Raw genomic sequence first — 25,674 nt, forward strand, 5'->3', positions numbered from 1 at the left:
ACGTAAGCGCAGGTGGACATGCTGTGCACCAAACACAAGCACACACAGAAAGACGCCCAGGAAGCCGGCCTGTGAGCCGGTGTCATGACTGTCGCAGGCAGATGTGTGCGTGGGGTGAGAGCATGTGTAGGATTATTTCTATAAACAAGATAAAGGTTTAAAGCTCCCCGGGCCAGATGAAAAGCCAAGATTCCTCTCAGTCCCAACATGCAGGTCAGCCCCGTGAGCAGACTGCGGTCTAGGGTTCTGCCTTTCCTGAAAATGTGAACAGTGGCCGGGTTTGGCCTGCAAGGTTCTACCATCTCACGCAGAAGCACAGGAGCGACCCCCTGAGGGTGCTTCTCTCACACAGAGCATGGAACGTACTGGGGGCGCCCTCCCCGGCTCCCCTTGGCCACGCACGCAGACTCCTGCTCCCTGAGCGCTGCGGGGTGTCGGCGGCAGGGGAGGGCGCACCCAGTGGAGACCTGGTGCCTGACCGGAGGGAACCCGCTCAGAAGCACACGTGAGATGCCTTCTCCTGCGCCCAGAAACACGTGGGGAGTGTGACAGGCTGCGATGCTCTGTCGTCAGGAGCCGCACAGAGTAATTTGAAGGGTGACTGTGAGGTGACCTGTAGGCGACAAGGGATGTGGTTTTCATGTGCAGAAAGGAAAGTGCAACCCCTGCTCTGTGTTCACGCACTCCGGGGCACCTGGCTCCTGTGTGGGACACCTCCAGCCACTCCCAGGATGCTGGTGGGCACGTGCGGCACATAAGGCAGCTGGTTTGCCTGTTCCTGGTTCATCTCAGACCTAACACGCTTCCTGTGCTCTGACCCCGGCTCCTCTGTGCCGTGATGCTCCCTCCCTTTCAAAGCCAAGCATTCCTGCAACATCACGGGCAGACCTCCTGAACGAGACCTGGCACTTGGGGCGACCCCTGCGCCTCCTGTGGCGTAACAGATGGGACCTAGTAAATCTATGTCACCCAACAGACTGTCTCCAAAATGCTGAGATTTGTGGTAGAACCCAGTCTTCAGGGAGGGATGTCGGCATCACGGCTGAATAAGAAGGCTTCCTTGTCCCCCGCCCTCTCAGCAGAAACAACGCATCAGCCATCCACGGACACACGTGCCTCCGTGGGAACTGTGGGGTTTGGCACCAGACGTCCAGGGACCCGGGAGGAGTCTCGCCCACCCACGCATCTGGTGGTTGGCTGACAGAATTTGGTCCCAACTGGGCGCCCCGCGGTGGCCCGTGAACCAGCACGAGCCCCTCCAGCCATGGTCTGGGCGCCCTCGAAAAGCACCGTCTTAGACAATCACCCACAGGTAAGGGGGCCTTTGTGAAGTCCAGGTTCCCAGAGGGGAGGTTCTAGCACAAACTCTGAAGCAAAAAATACAAGTTTGGATGCACTGGAGTGGGGAAGAGGAGCAGTGTTACTGTGCCCACAGCACCCCTCTCCCAGGCAGCACAGCTTAGGGCCAAGACGGGTCGTCTCAGCACAGGGTCTCCCTTGGGGGAGGGGGGGACGAGAGCGAGTAAGCACACGCAGCACACACCGGCTGAGACATGTGCAGGGCGCAGCACTGTGCTGGTGCTGTCACGCTGGTGCTGCCACGCTGGTGCTGCCACGCTGGTCCAGCGCTGTGTCATTTACAACCGGCAAAGGTGATTTAATTAAATGGATATTTACTACCACAGCTGATTAAACGCCCATATATAAACTTGCATTGGCAAATAAGGAATAAGTTTCATCCGTATGGCAGCAGTGCTGAGTTTTATTCCTACCAAATAATCGAGAGTGTTTTTCCCTGGAGGAAGTTATTGAATGAAAGCAGAAAATATACGAAGGCACCACTGCTATGAACATGCGTACAATAGTAAAATTAATCACATACCTCCATGTATTTATTTCAGTATCTTGAGTAGGATACATATACCATAGGGATCGTGCTGAAGATCACAGCTGGCAAAATTAAAGGTATCTTCGTTCATTTTTCCCTCTGCAACATCCACACTATGTACATGGCGGTTGTGAATTTTCATAGGTCATTTCCTTCATATAAGAGGTACCATCTGTTTCCTTTAACTTAACAAATTCTTTAATAAATTCCCAAAGGTTCCTTAAAATACAAAACAAACAAAGAATAAAACAGGTTAGAAAAAATTACATTAAGCATAAAAGAAAATTTGAAAATAAAAATCGGTTTTAGGGCTCATTTATTCAAAAACTGAAAGTAAGACTTTGCAACCCGCCACTTTCATGTTCAAGGATATTTTTACTGGACTCTTGGCCCCAAATGTAGCGAAGATTCCCTCCCCGTATGTGTGGGAACGTCCCCACAGCGCCTTCCGGGGGAGTGTGGCGGCAGGGGGAGGCTGACCCTGAGGACAGTGATGTTTAAACGTCAGGTCGGTTCACTCTCATTGCCAAGACCGTGCAGGAATCGTCCCGCTTGTGTTTGTATTTCTATGTTCTTTCCTTTGAGGGCACCCGGCACGACACAAGGCCTCACAGAACCCGGATCTACGTGTGGGGCCCAGTCAGCCCCTGTTCTAACGTCTTGTCTCCATGCCTTTCTCTACCATGTATGCTGCACCGTGGAATGTTCTATTTTCTGGACTCCTTTGCAGCTAAAGGTGGCCTTGGGATGTGGAGGGAGCCCCTGGGATCTCCTTCTTCTGGACACGGTCACACTGAGACCCCGGGCAGGACACCCAGACCCAAGGGAAGCAGGGAAGGAAGACAGAGGAACCCCGGCTCCTGGTGTTATCAGTGAACCTACGCCACCGTATCTGAACCATCAGTGCTTTTTCTCAACCTTTCCAAATCCTAAGATTTGAACTGTGGTACAACTCAAAGGAAATAAACTACAAAGCTAATTCTGTTCAAAGTCTAAACTTACGTAACATAATATAAGTCAGCCATTTTATATTCGAATTAAAATTTTCAGACTGATACACGTGTAGGGTTTTTCTCAAAGACCTAATATAACTAAAAGCCATATAACTTGAGAAAAGAAAGCCACGTTCACAGCTTTCTGATCCCTGCCCACGAGGATCACCCTCAACTCTTCAGCTTTTTCCAAACAATTTATTTCTATTTTACTAAATAACATGTACAGATTGAGACTGGAATCTTGGCCCAGGCATTCTCAAGCACAGGAAAGGATGTGGCAGGGAAATGTAAAGTTAACACTCCTGACTGTGAGCACTTCCGAGGCACCGTCTGGCCCAGCCCAGCTCTACGTGGACGGGGTTGAGAGCGGCCCCCGCCTGGGACGGCCCTTGGTCGCGGGTCAGTACTCACTGCTGCTCCCCTGCGCTCAGCCTGCTCTTCCCCATGCTCTGCCGCACGTGGTTTTCAATGATCTGCCAAGAATTAAAGATCACTTAGTCATGTACAAAGCCAATAATATTGCCAACTACACCCAAATACGTGACCACTTCCAGAGTCAGGCACAGCAAACTGACTCATTCTATGTATCATACAGAGAGATTACATACGAAATTGAAACAGAATTTATTCAGCAGCAAGCTGTTAGCAGGTACTTCAGGGTTTATCCTGAGAGTCGTTAAAGGAGCTAGCTCATCAAACTCCTTGTCACCAAATAAATTCATGACAACTAACTGTTACGTGTGGGAGGGCTACAGAAATGGTCAGTTCTCACTGACACACTCAACTATTTAAAAAGAATGTGTTTTCTGTTCATTAACACATTAGCTTACACCCACCCAGTTTTAAGCCAATGTCTGCATAGCAAGGTATTCTTGGCATTACTGAACATCACCTTTTAGAAAGATGCTGCATGTTCATATTTGGTTTATGACATAGTACAAGAAGGCGCTAGAGGAAATATTTCTACTAAAAAACATTGCTTCACAAAGACTTACCTGTATTTTCTTCTTTAAAACTTTATTTTTTGTTTCCAATTTTATAGTTTCAGCCTGAAGAAAAAAATGGTTTTAAAAGAAAGATACTTGGTTAAGAATGTTTGTTAAATATGTTCCCCCATTTATGGAACGAAATGTATGATATGAATGCTGTTATTTTAATTTCAATAGTATTCAATAGCACACCATTTAAAAACAACAGATACACAAAGCTTGACTTGAAGGACATGTTGTAAGATAGAAAATTCCTGGCCTTCTGAGTGAAAAACTAGAAGAGGTGGGGGTTGATGTTGCAAAAACTAGAGAATTTTAGGGAGATTCCAGAGTAGAAGAATTCCTCATTTTTCAGAGCTAATCATTAAATTTTTTAAGATGCCTGAATACAGTATAAAAATACAGATATCAACATGTCACATATACATCCGTGATTATAAACTGTAATGTTAAAAAATTTTGAGTTCCCATTCACAATAGTAACAGATGCCATAAAATTACAGGAATAAACGTAACAAAAATTATTTAAGACCAGTGCATAAAAATAAATTAAATAAAGTGATCTTAGATGGACTGTTAACATTGTAAAGCTGTCACTTCTTCCCAGATGAGTCTGCAAAATTCACTGTAAGCACAATAGAAATACCAAGAGTATTACTGCTGAAACTGAAAACTGAGTTAATGCCATGGATAAGAATATCTGAGATAACTGCGGAAACAGAATGAGGAGGAGGACTGAAAGACCCGCGCTTCGAGGTGCCCAGCATACTGGAAGGGATTCGCGATTTTATCATTAGGCTGGAAAATGTGCAATTAAGAACTCGGGCTGACTTTAAATCCTAATTTTACCACTTGCTCACTGTGACCCCAATCAAGTTACTCAGCATATTTGTGGCTTGATTTCCTCACCTAAGATAGAAGGTTCATTTTAGCATCTACCTCCTAGGGGTGTTGGGAATTAAATGACAGAATATTTTTGTATTGTTCATAGCAGAACCTGGAGCACTGCAAAGCCTGTATAATATTTTGTTATTTTCCCCTTCTGGTTAGACATAACATTTCAAATCCAGAACCAGAAATCAATTACTTAATAGGATAGGTAATTCTATGGTACTCTCCAGTATTGGAATTAAGGAGCCAAATTTGAGTAATAAATAGTTACAGCAACATAAATTTGGTGACATGAAATCATTACAGGGAATTCTGTTTCCTAGATTCAATCCACTTACAGAGGTTTTCATTATGAAGGAAAAGCCTACATGACTTTGCATTAGATCATGTTCACAATACGTAAAACTGTAACTCGTTTTCATGGTTTAAAAATTCAACTATAAATTAGTGTTTCTTCTCAGGACATCATTTAGTTTTAAAAAAGAGGGGCAGATTCTAAATAAAAACACAGAAAGAAATCTGAACATACTGTTTTAAAGGAGAGAGAAATCAGAGCAAGTTTGCACCACCACCACCACCACCACCACCTTTCTATACACTATAATGTGGCTTAAAATAAATAATATTGGGGAAATATATGTAACTCTCTAACCACGAGAAAAAAAGAATGGTCACACATCACTTATAAACTCTCTTAAGTAAAAGTTACATTGAGTCAGGTTTTATGCAAATAAAAATTAGGTTATAATATAAAAAGTAGGGCATCATAGCGTTTCAAAGCACAGATTATAATTTACATTTTGTTTGTCACAAAAACAGTTAGCAACAATTGCTAAAGTCTAATACAGCAGACTTCCAACGGCAGTGACTAACCCTACCTCCCGACCTAATTGTACAAGGAATTGAACATCTAACTACAGAGTCAATGTGGCTCCAAAATCATACGGACTTTGGAGCGCAGAAGAATTAACCCTGAATCCCAGCTCTGCCCGCCATCTCTGTACTGTGCCATACTGAGCAGGTTACTCAGCCTCTCTGGGCTTCAGGTCAGACTGCTTAGGACGTATTAGTCACTAATTAGTAATAGTAGTCATTATTTTCTGTACAAAATTGTTAAATTTCAAGAGACATCATTTGACCTGAAAGAGATCCAATTTGACCCTTAACAGAGCTCTACAGAATTTTTAATTACCTACATTTTTGTTGTTTTAGCTCGATCTATCAATTATTCTAATCATTTGCTACAAATGTTTTGAAATGAATATATTTGTACAAAATTTTGTTATTTTTTTACCCTATTGCAAAATCAAATCGCTACTTGTGTTTGCCAAGGTCTTTAAGCAAAAGAGCAAAGTAAACAAACATTCAAATAAACAATTTACATACCTCTAAGCTTTTAATCTTATTCTCAGTGATATGTGAAATTCCAGTATGAACCAAAGTTGCTTTCATTTCTCTTTCAAGAGCTTGAATTTCATCCCATTTATTAAGTATCTCACATCTCCTTTTTTCAACCTTCTCAATAAGAGTATGGTGTTCCTCACCTGGTGTGTTTTTCTCAGATGATTCTGAAATATTTTTATAAGCCAAGTATTACTATGTTTAACATCTTAGCCTTTATTAATAACATTATGTATTATTAACAACATTATGTATGTTGTAAAGAGTTATAAAATATGATATAACTCAGATTTCAAACACATCAATAAAAATTATCTGATCCAAACTTACAGTTATGTGGCGAGAGGGATACACTGGGAGATCTGCATTTGTGGATGCTAACTGTTAGATGAAAAATAGATAAACAACGAAGTCCCACTGTACAGCACAGGGGACTACATTCAATATCTTATAATAACCTATAATGAAAAAGAATATGGAAAGGAATATACACATATGTATAACTGAATCACTATGCTGCACACCAGAAAGGAACACCACACTGTAAATTGACTACACGTCAACAAATGTATATTTTTAAAAAAAGGAAATAGGGATAGTGGCTGTTACTGAAATAGTGAATTATTTTGAATATCAAATAAAAATGGAATGAAATTGCCTGTACTTATAAAAACCAAATTAAGTATATGCATTTCATTGCCTTGGTCACTGTACGTTTTCCTACATTGTGAGTCTTCTCCTATTCAAAATATAAACAGTAAAGGCAAGGATAACAACAGAGATTAAAAAAAATCTGATCCAAGAGTCAAGGCATTCCTCCCTTAATGCATTTGTATAACTGATAAGAATTTATTGAGCGCCTACCCAAGCACCTAACACAGTACAGGGAAGGTGCAAGGCTGAATTTTCTGGAGACGTGTGACTAAGTTGAGACCAGAGAATGAACAGGAGTCAGACAAGCGGAAGGGGGCAGGAGAGAAGAATCTGGCACATTTAGTACAAAAGAAAGTTATACAGTAGAGGGGGCCACTGAGAGCCCAGCGAGACGCATGAAGAAATAACACCAGAAAGGAAGCTGGGGCGGGTCTGAAAAGGTCTTCTAGTCTCTATTAAGAAATCAGGCAAGGCTGTTGAAGGCTTTTACACTGGGAAGAAACACAATCAGACAACGGTCACTCTGTCTAAGTATCAAAAGTGAGAAAGGCAGGACTCCCATCAGGAGGACCGCTCAGGAAACTACTGCGATCATTCGAGCAAATCAGATCACGACGGCCCCTGAGGCACAGAGGGCCATGGAGACGCACACAGCAACTCAGGAAACAGGAAAGAGCAGGGCTGGTGTCTGGCGTGGCCTGGATGTAAAGGAGACGCAGACCTCACAGCCTGGCTGGAGCCAGGGACAGACCTGGTGGGAAGGGACACTGAGCTCAGGGCAGCCGGGGAAGAAAGAGCTAGGTTTGAATCCCAACTCGGCCATTTACTGCAAGTCAGAAACAGCCAGTGTCAAAGACTAAGAAATGTTTACTAGATTCCTAGAAAATTGGTAACTTCCTTTTGTTTACTATTTTTATTAGTCTCTGCCAATGTATTCTATTAGTGTTTAGCAATAAAGCCTTAAATTTAAAAGAAAAAAAAAAAGGTGGCCAGTTTTGAAAGACATCAGGAAACAGAAGAGCAGGGAGCTGCAGTTTCATCCCGTGACCTGTCTAGGGAGGAACCCACCAGAGCGAGCGAGGCCACAGGACCAGGAGGGACCCACCAACCTCCGAGCCCCGGAAGAGTCACAAGACAAGGCAGCCCGGACAGAGACACGGCCCGGGACTCAGGCCACAAGAAACCCTTGAAAGATGCGCAGCAGGTAAATCACACAGGTGTCACTCGTGGAGAGAAAGCAGCAGCAGCAGAAGGAAAACCAGATGCTCTGCTAAGAGCCTTCGCAGCCAAGTTTGCCTAAGAACTTGAAACAGGTTAGACGCCTGAGAACACCCACAAAGATGCCGAGAGGGAAACAGTGGGCCCAGTGTGAGCGAGTGTGCAACACGCCTGGAGGGAAAGCGGCATTTGACTGAATCGTTGTGTAAAGATTAATGAGCAAGATATTTAATTAAAATTACTTCGATTATTTAATCAGATTCTGAATTGTGTATCTCACTTTAAGACAATGTTTAATATTCTTCTAGTGCATAAATATTCACAAAATGCAATTATTTCCCGTGAACCATGTATTCCTCTTCACAAGTAAAAATGACACCAGGGGGAACCAGCGGCAGGGCCCCCCCAGTGTCAGGTCCTGCGTTCCCGCCTCTCGGGGGTTCAGGTGTAACCCTCTTAACGACCGGAGAGGGACGAGCTATCACTGGTCCCACCTACCAGGCAAGCAGCTGGGATGAAAGCCGCTGAAATAACCGCCATGTGAGGAGGATGCTGAATCAGGCAGATGGAGGACCTGTCTGGCCAAGAGGGCACCCCAGCCTCGGGGCCTCGCTGTCCTGGAAGCTGACTCTCTGACACAGGAGTGAAGACATGAAGGTCCTGAGAACCAGGCTGGACTGTCCGCATGGCTGTCACCCTGGAAACCACGGGCCCAGCTCCACTTCCTCTACGTCCGGCCCACGTGGATGCGCTGAGCAGCGCTCACAGTTCCCCCTACAACCCATTACTCCAAGAGACTGTCTCTAGGACCAACAGCGTTTGGTCCTTCAGCGCGGCCTCAGCAGAGCTGCTGCCCGTATTTACACCATTTGGCCAATTTTCTTAGAATCTGTTCCAAGAGTCTGGGTCAAAGCTCGGCCTAATTCTCTCTACATAAGGCACTGAATTAATTCAGCGTTCCCCTGAAAACCACAAAGATCTTGGAGGATGATGAAAGGCACACGAGTTGCCCCTGGTTACAGAGACACGGAATGGCCAAACGCGCCCAAAGCGCGGAAACTGGGCTCAGCACCTTCGCCCTGACCAGCCTCTTAAAGAGTTCACCTGCTTCCTTGTACTTTTAAAGTATTTCATTTAAGCCACTTCAGGTGAAATGAAAACTTACAGTATTTCTAAAGAACTTGATGGGGAGGGAATGAATAAAATCTAATAACCTCTCTTAAAAAAAAAAAAAAACCCTCTCAAATAATGAACAGCGGGAGGCCATGGTTTGAAGATTCTTCACCCAAAGGACACAGCGAAACACGTCAGAAGCCCGACGTCACTGGTAACTCACCTGCTCTGCTCTGATCGGACTGCAGCAGCCTGTGTTCCTGCTCCAGTTTGCTTCTGAGTCTGTGGTTTGATGATAAAACATAGTGATACATCAGAGCCCTGTTTGTACCTTTTTCCTTTGTCTCTTTCATACCAAGAGTCTTGCTTAAAAATTGAGAAACAAAAAACGATCTTCTTAGTTTCTAACGACAAAGGTGATTAGAAGCTGTATATAAAATGACAGCCTCAAATTCAGTGAACAAACAGAACATTCTTGCCAAGATGGCCTGAGCCACTGGCAAGGCTGCTGGTTAGTGTAAAACGAATTATGTCCCGTAGAGCTCATTGATGCTACTTTGTGACTTGAATATTTAAGAAGCAAGAGGGCAGAGAAACTAGCATTCTACTCTCTGAGGCTGACAGGGGGTCCAGGGCGGTGGGCAGACCCGCTGATCAAGGCTGGAACACGTGTTGTGTTTTCCCTGTGGATCACGGTCACATCCTGTAGGTACGATGTACAGATTCCATTATATTTAAACTAAAAATAAACCACAGGAAATTTTAAAAGAAGGAAATAAATCTGAGTTATCACTTTGTTTTGTTCTTCCTGGTTCAAATAAACTACGTCGACTATCTTATTTCAAGTAGATTTAGAGAGAAAAAAAGGAATCTGATAGCTGCTGCGTACACTGAGAGAAACCCTGTATTTGGTGAGGAACAGCACCACCACAGAGGGCCACTCGCTGCCCGCCTGCACGGGGCCGGGTATTTTAAGATTTTCATGCACATTAGCCCATTGTGTCAGATTAAAACAAGTAGGAATATATTATGGCTCCAATTTTAAGAAATTAAGTTTAAGTGGGTTAAGAATAATGGTAAAAGCCTTTTTAATGCGCATTTCAGAGGGCTTGGCTTCCACAAACGTTTAACGTGTTAGCGTTTTAAAGGTTACTTAGATTTCTACTCATTCCTTTGTCTTTTGGGAACTTCAATTACATAAAAATTGGATCCTCTTTGCCTGTCTTCTATTTCAACGACTTTTTTCTCAGACTTTTTTTTTCTTTCTTTATCTCATTTTAATTACCTTGATTGTTCCCTGCCTTTTTCTAATGCCCTTGTCACCTTTTCATTCAAAACGCCCCCTCTCTGGGCATGTGCTAATTTAGTCTTGATCTATAACCTGATTCTGACTTTTTCACTCTCTTTCCTCAGTTGTCAGATCTAGTTTCATGTCCTCTTTTTGTTGTTGCTGATTTCTGTGCCTAGGTCTTAAATTTACGGCTCCGGGTTGGTGTGCCCTGAGATGCCCTTCTGAGGGCGTCTGGCTCAGCTTGCAGGGCGGCCGCGCGGGTTTCTGCTCCGACTCTTAGTTGTTGTTATTGGCTGTCAGGGGTTTTCATCAGTGAAATTGTTTGGTTTCTTATTCTCTGTTTTCCTGTTTTCTGTCGTCTGTGTGGACAAAGATCTTTTCCATCCCTGCATGTTTGTGGGTGAGGTTCGTGGTCTGGGGCAGCGTGTGAGAGTCCCAATTCGAGAAGACACTTTTTTGTCGGAGCGGCGAGTCATCCTTGTGCTGTTTTTGTTGGGGGTTTGTTTTGTTTCCATTTCTTTCTTGGAGGGAAGCAAGAACAGCACTGGGAGAGGCCGTGTGCCTTTGGTTTTCTTCTCCAAAGGGATTCTAAACTTCCCTCCTTTGCTTATTTTTCTCTTCAAAGGATGCGGATCACCCCCCCACAACCCCCCCTCACCCACAGCATTATCACTTCAGAGCCGTTTCCTCGCTCTCACACTCACTGTCCAGCCTGGTCTGGTTGGGGGACCACCAGTAACGTCCGCAGGATGCGCTCTGCGCGTGGGTTCTCTCTCTCTCCAACGGTGGTTTTAGGACAATTTTAGGACTTCTGCTAACTCCGTCCTTCCCTCTGCCCTGAAATGACCTTGCTCTGCCCCGGGCATGCGGAAGGAGAGCAGATAATGGCTCACTGGCCCAGTGTTTGTTTTCTGTTTTCAAGTGTCTTGGGTTTGGGTACTTTCTGTTTAGTTATGCTGAAGGCAGAGTTTTGACTTTCGGTATTCATTTCTTGGTTTTGTTTTCTGGAGGATATTTTGAATGTGTCAGAGTTGCTTTACTCTCTTTTTTAAAATTCTTTTTTAAAAAGAAGCATACCCTATCCAATTGTGGTTTCATCCTGAAAGACTCATCAGAGAGGTTTAAAGAGTTTTTAAGTTAAAAAAATAACAAAGGCGTTCATAAAAGGTGTCTTTTCAGCACTTTGCCAGCAATAACCCTCAGGGGACAACTGAAGATGACCCGAGACTACCTCAGAAACCTCCCCAGACTCCCCCCACAGAGTCACCGGCTCTAGCAGGACACCCTGGTCACACACGCGATGGCGATGGCCTGCGGAAGAGGCCCAGGGACCTGCAGGACGGTGACAACGGCAGGATGTCAGGCCCAGCCGTGCAGGAAAAACTGTCCACTATGCTTGGCACGTGGTTTTAAGATAAAATAGGTGTAACCCCAGCAAAGGTCAGCCCAGACCGTTATCCCTCACGTGTCATTGTGGTCCAGGGCCGCTCTGATGGCTGTCACAAGGGCTCTGAGCTCCTCCCGGGCCTGGTTCACATCTGCTGTCTTCACGGTCCTCCTCTGTAGCCCCTCGAGGTGAGTCAGCAAAGCCTGGGCGGGAGAGGCCCCAGTGGGTGAGACAAACACACAGCCAGGGTGAGGATCCCCTCCCTTTGTTACTACAGCGTATTCCAGCTGAGTCACATTATAAATTCTAGTTAAAGTAACCAGGTAGGTGGGACGGAAGGGGGTGGGGGGAAGAATGTGACTAGTCAGGTGATGATCTGGGTAAAATAGATCTTTTTAAGTTTTTATTTTCTTAAGAAACTTAAAAAGTAGAGGAGGGTTCACTGTTGGTTTGTGCGGGGAGAGAAAATGCTGAACAAAGTGCTGCAGGGGCACTGTTATCAGCACCGCCGTGACTTCCTCTAAACCAGGAAGCAACAATACTAAGTCAACTGCTGTACACGAATGTACAGCGACGCTTCTCAGATGTGAGGGAGCAGCGGCCTCTGCCTCACTCGGTGATGGGCTGCCAAGTTTCCAGAAGCAGAAGAAGGATCCAGTGCCCTGTTGACCTGGGCATGCGTTTCAGCCCTGGTATCTGAGACACGGGCGTGCACGTCCCTTTGTGATTCAGCCTCCAAGTAAGGAACAGGGCAGACCCTGCCAGAGGCTTTGCTTATTCCTGTCATACAAAGCTCTTTTCTGTAACAGGAAAAGCTGGAAACAAAGAAAACAATGCCCACGTGTGATTCCGAGTGAAGAAGTCAGTGAGAACCGACCTCCCTGCGATTTTGCTGTGATTTTGTCCAGAGACAAAGGGAGACACTACACTTCCCAACGTGTAAGACAGGGGCTTTAAACTTCATTGACTCAAAATGTCCAAAGTCGTCCTAGCTACAGTGCCATATGCTCTTAGTTTGTAAGTGGTAACGTTATTCCTTCAGTCTGTTTCCCTTACTAAGGACCACAGGTGTGCCCTGGAGGGAGCACGGGGAAGTTGTCACAATGAGATGAGGTGACCACGGTTTACACGTCCTAAACACTCACCCTCACAGGGCATCCCCTGCACCCTGAGGATGGCAGCTGGACCTGCCCTCCGGTGCTCACTCGGACCTCCCTCTGTATCCCCACACCAGTTCCTCCTAGAGCTGTGTCAGTGGTTCGGGAATATGGTCCCACCTCCGCCTCCACCTTCCACACTGTGTCTGCATCCAAATGTCTTCCTTCTCATCAAGACCCAGCCACTGAACCAGGACCCACCCTAAGGACCTCATCTGAGCGTGATTACGTCTGCACGGACCCCGTTTCCCTGCAAGGCCACGCCGCTTCCAGGTGGGCACAAAGCTTCGGGGGACACTATTTCTCCTCATCAGGAAAATGCAGGAAACCACGTCCGGAAGGCGCTGAGGTGGCAGCAGGAGACCAGGACCACACACACACTATGGAAGCGGATGTTCAGTAAACAGCAGCTTGGAAACAGTGTTGGAAGCTGTTTGGAGATGTTTGTGGGACATTTTCTCACTTTTATAATTGCTGTCATCTGAGTGGGCTCGGCTGGCCTCTGCAGGGTCTCACGGGGCTGAAACCAAGCTGTGGGCGGGTGCCTTCCTTTCCGGAAGTCCCCGGGCAGAAGGTCCTCTCAGCATCATTCAGGTCATCAACAGGGCACAGTTCCTCGCAGCTGCAGGACTGACGTCCCATTCTCTTGCTGGCTGCCCGCTGGGGCCACTCTCAGCACCCAGACACCTCTCTCTGCTCCCTGCACCTGGGCCCTCCACTTAGAGCCCTCAAGGTTTTGAAATCCTTCGTACACTTGGAGCCAGACATCTCTGACCTCCCCTTCTGCCATCTCTCCTTTCTGACTCCAGTCAGGGAAAGTTCTCTACTCTTAGGGACTGGCCTGGAGCCACCCAGACAATCCAGGATAATCTGGCTATTTTAAGGTCGGTAACCTGCCTAGTCAGGCATCAAAGTGTCCGCACCTGGTGGACGGCTGGGCACCGTGTAATCCGGAGCTCACAAGAAAGACCAGGGTGATGCTCACAAGGCAGGGGTCGTCACCATGCAGATGGAGAGAAGAGAGGGGCTGATTCTGGTTACAACAAACATGCGAGAACCCAGCTGCAGAAGGACACAGCTGCAGGGATCACGGAGGCACTGGCCCAGAACCAGCACGTGTGTGCCCCCTCCTGCCCCTCACTGTCACCAAGAGCAGGGTCCTACACGAGCATAAAGCCTTTTTCTAATAAAAGTATCAGCTGCTCTAAATTATGGAGACACAAATGGGGTTCTTGGGTTCGGACAAAATGTGAAGAAATGAAGAAATAGGCTTTATTTAGGACTTGCATGGTTGTTACCTTATAGTGCTCTGTGGGCTGGGTCTTCAGAAGTAACACCATGTAGAATTCATATTTATCCTATAGGAAGGAGGGAAGGAAGGAAGGGAAAGGAAGGAAGGAAGGGAGGAAGGAGGAGAAAGTAATCCAGTGGAAATGTGTTATGAGATTACAGCACAATATAAAAGTTTTTTTGCAAAGTAAATAAAATGCAGGTTAAAGATATCAGTTCAGATCATTTAAAAAGTATACGAATGTTCCTACAATATATTAAATAATATATACACTAAAATGTACAAAATCTCGCCATCTTTAAAGTCTGTTTGAGTATTAACTATTGATGACTTCAGGACAGAACCACAGAAAACCCGATCCGCATACAACACGTGGCCTCCTGACGTTCAGAAGCTCCGTGGCTTTGGGCCCTCCTGACCCCCTGCTCTGCGTGGGGGGCTCTCCGGGGGCGGGGATACCCATGGAGGACAGGCCGCCGGGCCTGCTGGTGAGCACTGCCTGCCTCTGGGGCTTCGACAGCACAGACTCTGTGCGCAACCTAAGTCCGGGTCTGCTTCCACATGAAGGTCACTTCACCATGAAATCACAACACACTTATTACTCCATAAAGATTCATATAAAAGCACATAGCATAACCCTAGAAGTTTCTGCGTTACCTACGTGCGGTTTCTAAGAGTTTATGTGTAGTTAGGAAGCTTTAGCAGAAGGACACGGACTTAAGGCGTGCGCGGGCCAGGGGCTGTTTCCCGCGGCCAGTTACGAGGTGCGTGGCTGCGGGCACGTTACCCCGGGTCTCCCCAGGTGCGTAGGACGGACACCACGGGACACGGCAGAACTTCCCTGAGGCCTGAGCTCAAGTGTGCAGAACGTCGTGCGTGGCTCCCAGGTGTTACCTGGGAAAAGTATGTTTCTATTACCTTAATTTCTTTCAGGATATCACCAAATATCAAAGAACTATTGCAAATATCTTCAAAGACTTCTCCAAAGACCTGCAGTCTGTTGAACTCTTGAGGGCCACAGACACATATATTCTGGAGTTTCTGGAGGAAAAACAGAACCAGCCCATGTCAGGATGTCTCAGTTTCCCTTCCTGAATATCCCGCCCGCCAGGCACTCAGCAGCGCTGGGCGGCAAGCCACCCGGCGCCGAGAACCAGTGACGACCTGGGTTTTCTTTCTTTATCCCCTTCCACCCTGTATTCAGGGATCCACTCTCTGGCTCCACAATGTCCTTAAGTTCCTCCTCCCATCAGTCCTCTGGGCCAAAATCTCATCAAGGGCTGGTTATTTCGCGTGTGTTCTTTCCGGTGTCCTCACCCTCCCAACGCCACGACCCCAGGCACTGAGCCCCACTCTCAGCTCAGCACCCACGGAATCGTGACACCGGGCCACCTTGTGCGGGCCGCGTGGCTCCTGCGCCGCGTCCTCCTGCGCCGTGCAACTCCTCCAGGCCTCCTCGCCCTCCCTCCACGTTCTTCCGCAGTGAGTCGGACACACGTTCTCTCGACGCTTCTGTGACCCAGGAACACTGTTCACTGTCCCCGCTGTTACTATCCAATGGCTTCGATTACGAAATCACCTCTGATTTCCCAGTTTCCAAGCCTAACCTTCTTTTACTCCACCCTGACTGTTGTCACCTACATCACGTGGGCCGGCCTCGGCCACCGGCAGCCCTTCCCTCGTCCACCTGGAAATGTCCGCGCGGCGCCCGAGGGCGAGTCTCCGCCCACAAGACCTAGACCCACCCCCCACCCCCCCGCCCCCGACGAGCGCGTGCGCAGACAGCGCTGCAACTCTGCCCTCCTTACCCGGTCCAGCTTCCTTTCGTGGCACGTGGCTGCCTTGCTCCCAGTGAAGTCATTCCTCAGGAGATCTTGCTTTGCAAGAACTTCTTTTTGGAAACTTAAGAACTTCCTGTACTTGTCTGCTTTCGTGACGCCCGCGAAGTGCGCGCTGACGTACTGGTGCTGGTCCTCGCCCGGGGGAGAGCGCACGCACTGACGGCTGGACTTCGCCACTCCGTGCTTCAGAACCTCCGTCTCGGGCAGTCTCAGCTCTGCCCTCTTTGGCCGCTCGGGAGAGCCCTCCTTTCCCGAAGCCCTCTTTAGAACCAAATCCTCCTCTGAAGCGTGGGAACCGTGTGTCAGAGGGTTCAGATACTTGAAGAGTGGCGTGTTCTCCGCATCGTTTGGGCCCAGAGCTGTGTTGAGGGTAAATCGAGCCAAAGCATCCTTCATCTTTTCAATCTTCCTGTCAGACGGCTTCCCCGCTCCCGAGACTTTTCCCTCCCTTGGCCTGTTGGCGTTGGGCCAGTGACACAAGATTGTCTCAGGAGGCCTGTAGAGCTTGCTGGGGTTCAGGTGTCCGGAGGTGTACAGAGAGACATGATCTCTGTGCTCTTTCTGGAGTTTGTTCAGAAGTTTCGTTAGATTGCACAAGGTCTTCACGCCCGTCGTCTCACAGTGTTTCCACCGGAGGTAAACTGGTCAGAAAAGACAACAAGACTATTAAATACCGCCCTCAGTTCCACAGTTAGGCCACGAGCGGGCTGTGTGCGCCGGCTGGGCTGGCGCACCCCACCCCCGGAGGAGGAGCCCACAGGCACAGGGAGGGCGAGCGCGCGGCCAGCCTGGCTGGGGGCCCGGGCGAACCAACGGCGTGTGACGTGCGATCCCATCAGAAGGCCCGGGACCCTGCAGAGCCGGGAAGAAGCAAGACAGGGATTTGTGACCCAACAGAGAAAGGCTCTGGAAGAAAAGTCTAAAAGTGTAACCATAATTCTTAATGAAGTTGCTTAAAGACACCTCTGCTAGAGAAGAAGGGAGCTTGTTTTTCTTTCTCCCTTAAAAACAAACATCTCCAGAGTCCGTGACCGGACCCTTCAATGACCCATGAGTCCTTCACCCGGTCCCCGCCTCCCCCACTCGTAGGAAGATAATACGCCACAGAGCAAGAGCTGCGGGTATGTTGACAGCGGACCCCAACTCCCTCCACAGAGGGTCTCAGAGTAGGAGTCCGTTTGGGCACTTGGGCCAAGACACAAGAGAGGGAGAAAACCTGGCCTTCTGAATCAGTGTCCTAACTGTGAGCTCAAAGACCTTACACAGTCTCTCTGAGCCAGCTTCCTCTCTGCACAATCGGGACATGCCTCCTATGCAAAAAGGCTGACTGACAACCAGACAGAATAGCTTTCGGCAAAGAAGCACGTGGCGTGGAATAGACACCCCATCGATGCTGCCAATTTCGATCGAAGGACCACAGGACAGGGAACACCCTGCTAATGCTTCTGGTAAAACACCGGTAAGCCCGTCTTCAACACGAGAGGGGCCCCTTCCTGGGCTGTGTGCGGTGGTAGGCACGGAGCCCCCCACGGAGCCCTGGGGGGGTGAGACGGCAGGGGCTCTTCGTGGGAGACCTGATTGCTCTCCAAGCTGGGAAGGGCACTGGAAACAGGGTGGCAGACCAGGCCCATCTGAGCCCTCGGGGGCCTGTCCTGCGTTCCCACAGGCTGACGGTTTACCCACGTCCACAGCCCATCCCACCCCTCATTCCTCACGACAACCCGCCTATAACCAGGCCCGCTTGGTTCAAGGGACGCTGAGGGCAGTCGTGTGACCAACCCAGGTCCTGACACCTGACAAGTGGCAGCGTTGATTTCTGAATACAGCAGTTTTACCCTAAATATTGGATTCTTCCCTCATTCCACAACAGCCTAAGCAAAGGGGACCCGGGCAGGACTTTCTGGGACCCACACCACACCCACCCCTTCGGTCAATCTGTGCGACAGGAGGTCGGGACACAGCATCTTCTCTCTTTTCACCTGAGAGAAGAGGTGAGGGCTCAGAGAACATGGGGAAGGGACCACGTCTCCTGCTGCGGGAGGAACCACCCGCACCTAGCAGCTGCAGCCCCGCGTGCGGGCTCACTGCTCCGGGGCCGGCACTTCTGCCCGCAGGGCTGGGACCTCCGCTCCAGCTATCACGATGCGGAGGTCAGGGTGTGGGCTGGCTGGGCTCCTGGAGGCTTTGGGGGAGTGTGTTCCTGGGCTCAGCCTGTTGTGACAGAACCCAGTTCCTTGCAGTTGTAGGACTGAGGTCCCCACTTCCTCCCTGGCTGTTGGCAGGGGTCACTCTTGGCTCTGAGGGGCCACCCACCTTCCTGGCCACACAGCTGCCTCCATCCCTGAGCCAGCAAGTGCACTTCACGTACTCCCTGTGCCCTTGACCTCTGACCCCAACTCTGGGACTGCCCTCGTGTGATTAGGTCAGGCCCACCCAACACTCACCCATAGGTGGGGTCACTGGTGCTACTGAACACGGCAGTGCTCTCTCCTCGTGTTCAGTCCTGGAGGCTACGCTGGGCACATACAGCAGGGGGCAGGGGAACTTGGGCCACCTCAGAGTTCCGCCCACCCCAGGCCAGCACGAAGCCCAGAGCCCGGTCTCCGCTGACATTGCCCCATGTGGAAACAAACCATCCTTTCCCTCCCATGTGGTCAGATCCCAGAGCAAACGGTCCCAGCAGTGGGATTCTTGGGGATTTCCCCCATTGACTAGTTTAGTACTTCAAGGAAATTGCTTATGAAATGTTAAAACATTAAGAGAACAAGTTTTCAAGACAGATGATCATCATTGCTCATCAAAGGCACCGACACATAAAGAAAGCTCTAAAAACAATAGGAGTTTGGGATTAACACATACCAATTGCTGTATAAAAACAGATAAACCCCAAGGACCTACTGTAGAGCACAGGGAACTACACTCAGTTTCTTGTAATGACCTACCGGAAAAGAATCTGAAAAAATATGCATACGTGTGTATATGTACAACTGATTCGCTCTGTTGTGCACCTGAAACTAATATTGTAAATCAACTGCCCTTCAATAAAAAAGAAATTTAAGAAAAGCTCCACCCCGTGAGTTAGGCTTCTCCCGAGAAACAGAATCGGTGGGAGGAGTATACAGACACAGAGGTTTACTGTCAGGAGCTGGCTCACTCAGTTAATCACGTCGCCTGGCCAATCCGGAGTCTACAGGGTGGTAGCCGACTGGGGACAGGGTTCACGTCCAAACCCTCTGCACGAGGAGTCTCTCTTGCCTGGGGGAGGTCAGTCTTTGTTCTGTTAAGGTCTTAAACTGAAGAGACGAGGCCCACTCAACACAATGGAGGGGGATCTGCTAGACTCAAAGGCTCCCCATTTAAATGTTAAATCTCATTGAAATCTCGCCCTCCATAGAAACATCGAGAATGGTGTTTGACCAAATACCTGGCCCACCTCCGTGAACATATAAAATTCACTGTCACACACACACGCATTACACCAACTCTCTTTGGAAAATGGGAGGAAAAGGTGACTTAACTGTCACATTATCCAACATTTATTCTATTTTCGTAAAGGATTTGGAGCCACCAGCAAATTAATTAGCACAATCACTTTCTGACTTAGAATTCATTTTCCTTAGGTCGCAGGAAGTCTTGCTTTACTAGTATTGAAGAACCCAGATTCTGTTTCTCTCTGCCAAGTTTTTATGATAAGTACCAGAAATCCCATCAAAGCAATGAATATTTTAATTACTTTTCTAAGTGTAAACACTATGATTTGCATATCCTGCCATCTCAACCTGACAGCAGGGGGGAAAAAGTTGAAATAATTCATTGAAAATATGTTTCTTTATAAAATGATCAGGGAATAAATTTGCTTTCAGTAAAACCAAACCAACTTTTTAAATTGATACTGATAAGGAAGACACAATAACAGGTTTTTTGGACTAGATTTGTATTAATAAATATGTCAAATGCTGTCAGCAGTTGACATTTTTAAGCAGAGGGTATTTTTTGTTGTTGTTGGGATTTTTTTGTTTGTTTGTATGTTTGCTTTTTACTAATTCATCTTTTCCAAGATAGAAACAACAGGTCTTTAAGGCCAAAATTGTTAGAAACCACTGCCCTGTGTCATCTGGTCTCTGGGAACCTTGGAATCCAAGAGAGATGTGTTGGTTCTTTCCAGAACACCCTGTACCACCTGTGTTTTCTGTGCTATGTCTTTCCCACCTCCACCCGGAAGTCAGCTAGTGTCCTGGACTATGTTGGTGGCAAGAATTCAGAGAACAGAGCAGGCAGATCCCGGTCCTTGGATTCACTGCCCTGGGGGAGGGAGGCACAGGCATGGCCAGGGAGAGCCCCAGGGCCTCGAGGAACAGGCCAGTCGGGCGGGGACCAGGCTTCGGACAACCCTGTTCCTCCCTGTGTTCGAAAGTGCCCCACCCACTGCTAACAGAACCTACGTGGGGCATCTTTCCATCCATGGGGGCCCTCTCTCTCTGGTTATTTGACCCCCATCTTAACCACCTGGAGGACCCTTAAAACTCCTCTCAAGATTGTAATCTCTCTTTCAGAACCCTGCAGGCAACACTGGTCCCGTTCCCTGCATGCACAGGGACACCACCACCGGCTACCACTCCTAAATTTCCTCAAGGGAAGGAACTATGTTGTATGCACACTAGCATCTTCGAAAAAAGATCAAGAGTAATTGTTTCGTTTAATTCTTAAGTGTGGAAAAGAAGTAGCATTTTCAGAATTTTAAATAATAATTTGAAATTTTATTTTGTACAACATACTATGCTCTCTCTCTCAGGGAAAAAAGCAAATGCCCCACCAGGATCTTAAAGTCCAACAGGAAATAAGACACGAACACCTGTGGCCTGTGACAAAGGGGCCGTGGGTGCTGTGGGTGCTGTGGGAGGAGTGCACACTACAGGGTTGTGGGTGAGAAAAGGCAGATCTCATGGCAGTTACCCTCCTTTCGCTGGTTGGGCGTGGAAGACAGAATAATGGTGCCTCAGAGGTGTCCGGATAAATCCTAAATCCATGCTCCGGGCTGCAAAGGGACTTTGCAGGTTTAATAGAAGTTATGACCTTAAAATAAAGAGACTTTCCTGGATGATCTGGGTCCAGTCTAATCCTATAAATCTCTGGGAGCAGAGAACTTTCCCTGGCTGGAGTCAGAAGGGAGAGGTGGCAGAAGGGGAGGTCAGAGATGTCTGATTCCAAGTGTAAGAAGGATTTCAAAACCTTGGGAGCTCTGAGGGGAGGGCCCAGGTGCAGGGACCAGAGAGAGGCATCTGGGGGCTGAGAGTGGCCGCAGCTGACAGCCAGCAAGGGAATGGGACATCAGTCCTGCAACCACAAGGAACTGTGTCCTGCCAACGACCTGAATGATCCCAGGAGGACTTTCTGCCCCAGAACCTCCAGAAAGGAAGGCACCCAGCCCACACCTTGATTTCAGCCCCGTGAGACCCTGCAGAGGCCAGCCGAGCCCACCCAGAAGTCTGACCTACACAACTGAGATAGTAAATTTGTGTACCACTGATCTGCGGTAATCTGTCACAGCAGCAGCAGAAAATCAAGGCATGGGGGCAGTGTGTGGGGTGCAGGTTTAGTTGCATCTGTGATTGGGGGGGAGCAGCAGTGACGGGGTGGGGGAGGCTAGTGGCAGCAGAAGGGGCAGGCACTGCAACGAGAGGGGGCGGGGACCACCCAGAGCACAGCATCAACCCCCAGGGACCCCAAATGGAAGAAAGCAGTGACACTCCCAGCATGATGGAGCAGACAGGCTTCAGTTTCTCGACCTGTCTGTTAGAGAAAAGATAAGCTTGCAGGCTGGTGACTGTGACACTCCCACCGCTGCAGCGGCAGGGCTGGCATGCCGGCGCCTACGCCCCGCTGGGACCCGACACGACTCCTGTCTTTTACCCAATTTACGAGGTAGGGATTAGCCTGACAACTAACTTTTCTCCCTACCTTTTATTTACAGACTGTGTACTTATTAAGAAATACCTAAATCACAAAAAACACCAAAATCAGGTGAGAAGCTTTTCTACCTCCAACCACCAAGTTGTACGTCTCACACATGAAATACAGTCACTTCATGAATTAAACCCTAGGGCAGTTCCTGAAAGTCCCTAACACAAATGTCCCGGGCCCAGTGGGGGCCGGTGTTCTATCTGAACCTCGTGGGCGCTAGACTGAGTGCCCACCGCCTTCCCATTCCAGCCTCCACGGGGACAACCCAAGCACCCCCACGGGACATTCAGAAACAAGTATTTTGCACAAAGCAGTCTGAGTAATCGGAAGATGGAGCCAACACACCCGGAAGCAGACAGAAACTTGGGAAGTGCTGAAACAGCACAAGTAAGTGACAGTGTCAGTCCAGGGGGGTGGGGGTGGGGGTGGGGGGAGGGGAGGGCGGGAAGGGGAGGGGAGAGGACAGTCCCCAGGGAGGGGGCTGCCATTATTACTCTTAGTCTTTTTAAAGAACAAGAGTGTGTGTGTGTGTGTGTTAACACAATCAGTATGCTGAGTAAGTGCATTCGGTAAGGAAGAAACAGTCACAGGACTTACAAAATCACTGTCCGAGCAGCAGCATCTCGGGAAGCCTCCCGCCCGCCCGGCCGGCCAGGCCCGCGGCCGCAGCCCGACGCCCCCCGCGCGGCTCAGGCGCGCGTCCGGCCTGGCAGTCGGCGTGCGCTGGGGGCGGCCCCGGCTCACGGCGCAGCCCCGGGAAGCGGGCTCGCTGTCTTGCTGAAGGACGGGTAATAATAAGAGCAAACGCAATGCGCTATGCGGAGGGGTCAGCGCAGCGGCAGAGCGCAGAGCGCGTACTGAGCGTGCCTGAGGGCCTGGCTCCACCCCCAGGACCTCCTCCAAAAACAAATAAATACCAAACCCCATCACCCCTCCCCCACGAAAAAAAATATGAAGAGTACTTGCGCGCAGTATTCGAACAGCTTTGCGGGTACGAACTCGTTTAGTCGTCACCGCGGCCCCGGGAGGTAGGCGCTCTTACCCGCCTCATTTCACAAAAGTGGAAACTGAGGCCCAGACGGTGAGGCCAGGTGCGCCCGGCCTGCTGGAAGGCCGGCCCCGGGCCCCGGCCCGCTGCTGCCCGCCCACCCGTGCGCCGACCACGGTCCAAATGCGCTCGGAGGTAGGAACATCCTGTTAAAACACTTTACAATTCTGACTGTTTTGCTCAATAGAACAGGCTTTCTCTCTGTCCTAAATTCGTCGGAATCATCAGGCATTTTCGTGCTCGCTGTGGGTGAGAAAGCAACGGCTCCAGAGCCAAAACCCTGGGGTGAAACCCCGCCTCCCAGGTGTAAACTCACAGCAGTAACCCCGCCCCCGGAGACGGGACACTAACGCGCGGTGGGGAAGCGCGTCGTGCGCGCTGGTGTGGCTGTCCTGTGCTCCTGGGTGTTTGGCGGGGGCTGCAGAAGGGCCACGTGCCCAAGAAAATGTCCCGAAATGCGTTAAAAAAAAAAAGACACATACACACAAACAGCATCTAGAAATCTCCCCCTCATCCCTGCTCCTCCCAGAGGACACACACACACGTGCACACGCACACACACACACACAACCTCTTTATTTCTGTGTTATTACTCGATTTTCTGAGAAGGCTACAGTCCCCAAAGCCAGTCCTCACCCCTGGTGATCGGGAGCTGAGTTGCAGCCACCAGAGAGGTTGTCATTTTTCACACCAGGTTCAGAGGAGCTGGGCTCCTAGGCAATCAGACATCAGACAAACAGTGAACACCGCACACAAGGCGCCCCATGCCTACTCACACTCAGGCTCCAGGGCCTCGGCCATCGCCGCCTTCCCGCCAGCTGCCCGCGGGGCTGAGTTGCTGCGGAGACCGACAAACACTCCCAGCCCCTCCCCCAGGCCGCCTCTGCTGCTGGGCAACCGGGAGCCGCCCCTCTGACCCCGCCCCATGCCTCCCACCTTCCAGAACACGGAGGACTAGGTTTGCGTGCCTGCTTTCCTTTTTAAAATAAAACACTTCTGTGACTTGAAAAACATCAAAATACCCTTGCCCTCCCTGATTCCTTTCCAAAGCCCAAGGAGCAAAAGGTAACTGGCCTTTGGTTGGGCATTTTCTAAGGAGATGTGTAGACAATGCTGTGCACATCCCTGCCAGCTGTACCTGGATATCCAGCACACAGCAGGTGTCAGTCTCTGAACTATCACGCAGCCATTTGAGTGTTATGATCAGCAAAGCTCCTAGTAGGGGACTGAGAGCCCGTGAGGCACAGTGATTTTCCCGAGATGGGTCAGCAGGGAGTGGCAGCATGGAAATGCACCTTCAGCTGCAGAGTCTACTTTTCCCTCCGGCTACCCCATATGTCAGGGGAGGAAAAGCTAAAATCCTCTAAGTGTCCTGTCTTTGAAAACTGCAATTCTACTGAAATTTCTTCCAGCCAGAGAGAACTCAGTGCAGCGGAACCAGGGCTCCACTACCCTCAGGAGTGGTCACTTTGAGCCACGTGCACTGCTCACAGCTCTAAATGTGAAAGGTGACAATACTCACCTCACAGGGTTGTGAGAGCCAAGTCAGAGCCTGTGAAAGATTCAGGGCATATCATATCTTTCTTTTCTCTCGCTGATGCTGGCGGGACACTTGAAATGTCAATGTTTCAGAAACCATGAAGTTGCCAGGATCCTAGCCTGTCTGGATGGGTTTGTAATTGGGTGTATTTGAAGTTAACCTGGAAAAAGATAACAAAAGTGTTTACTGGGCCTCTCTCTGCCACGTTCACAGTATTTAGGCATCTGAGCATAACTAGAAACGCTGGCAGGGAACTGCCCACAAGGATAGCTAAGTACTGATCCAGGAAAGAAAAGGATGCCTTCCCACCCTTGGTTAATTATTAATCAGGATCCCACATGTGGCCGTCCAGGCTTTTATACGATCAGCTATTGGAGATGAGATGGTGAGCCTTCTGCCCATAACTGCTTAGTGATTCAGCAAAACTGCTGCTTACTTTACACAGAACATGCCATCGTTTCTACTCTGCACCAGCGGGCAGGCAGGTGACAGAGGTGCTCCCCCCTCCCTCCACAGGCGGGCTGAGGGGACAGGGCTCCGTGACTATGGTCAAGACAGGACAGCCGGGGAGGTGTGGCCCCGGGCAGGCGGTCTCCCCAGGGTTTAGCCAGTGCCACCCTCACCCTGTTCGTTGGCAAGAACGGTTTTTGTTCATTATACCTGGAAACGCAGTCTTAGTTCGGATCAGAAAGAAAACAATGCATTTGTTCCCAAGACCTAAGTTCCTCCCAAGTCAATACTTACGGACGCGTGTGCAGTAAATTAATCCACCCCTTACACACTAAAATCAGGACGTCGATGGCCAAATCAGTATCAAGAATTAAACGTCCACCTGCGGCTCTCCGATTGCTAAATAGTTCAACAAAGTGTTTGAGGCAGAAACATACTTAAGTGTTATGTTTTGAGCGCAGTGAATTGATCTGACCAAACTACACGCTCTTCCTGAAGATCAGACCTCTGCGTGGGACCCACAGAGAACCGCTCCCCCGCGAACTGCGTCTGCAGGTGT

At 48.9% G+C, this 25,674-nt stretch overlaps 1 protein-coding gene across 4 annotated transcripts; it reads right to left on the reverse strand.

Moving 5' to 3' along the window:
- Positions 1 to 1,870: 1,870 nt before the first annotated feature.
- C8H6orf118 (chromosome 8 C6orf118 homolog) lies at positions 1,871 to 23,985 on the reverse strand. Of its 4 annotated transcripts, none has more exons than XM_031679894.2 (10): positions 23,902 to 23,985; positions 16,084 to 16,757; positions 15,194 to 15,316; positions 14,283 to 14,342; positions 11,906 to 12,030; positions 9,373 to 9,431; positions 6,150 to 6,331; positions 3,879 to 3,932; positions 3,295 to 3,356; positions 1,871 to 2,107 (listed from the first exon to the last, which is right to left on the reverse strand). In XM_031679894.2, the coding sequence occupies exons 1-10, from the start codon at positions 23,924 to 23,926 to the stop codon at positions 2,002 to 2,004; spliced, it is 1,470 nt and encodes a 489-aa protein (XP_031535754.1). In that variant the 5' UTR covers positions 23,927 to 23,985; the 3' UTR covers positions 1,871 to 2,001. The 4 variants fall into 4 exon arrangements, 3 of the variants coding, with proteins under 3 accessions (XP_031535754.1, XP_072822271.1, XP_072822272.1); XM_072966170.1 differs by lacking the exon at positions 6,150 to 6,331 and adding an exon at positions 8,535 to 8,668; XR_012075122.1 differs by lacking the exons at positions 1,871 to 2,107; positions 3,295 to 3,356 and adding an exon at positions 8,535 to 8,668 and having other exon boundaries at positions 3,873 to 3,932.
- Positions 23,986 to 25,674: the final 1,689 nt, after the last annotated feature.

Source organism: Vicugna pacos, chromosome 8, assembly GCF_048564905.1.
Source record: "Vicugna pacos chromosome 8, VicPac4, whole genome shotgun sequence".
Classification (NCBI taxonomy): domain Eukaryota; kingdom Metazoa; phylum Chordata; class Mammalia; order Artiodactyla; family Camelidae; genus Vicugna; species Vicugna pacos.

What these genes read in the sequence shown, in the direction of transcription:
- C8H6orf118 (XM_031679894.2), bottom strand. Translation starts at nt 23,926, where the DNA reads ATGGCCGAGGCCCTGGAGCCTGAGT. An exon ending in CGAGGCCCTGGAGCCTGAGT is followed by an intron (nt 16,758 to 23,901) that starts GTGAGTAGGCAT and finishes TTTTCTGACCAG; the next exon opens with TTTACCTCCGGTGGAAACAC. An exon ending in GTCCGATCAGAGCAGAGCAG is followed by an intron (nt 6,332 to 9,372) that starts GTGAGTTACCAG and finishes AAAATATTTCAG; the next exon opens with AATCATCTGAGAAAAACACA.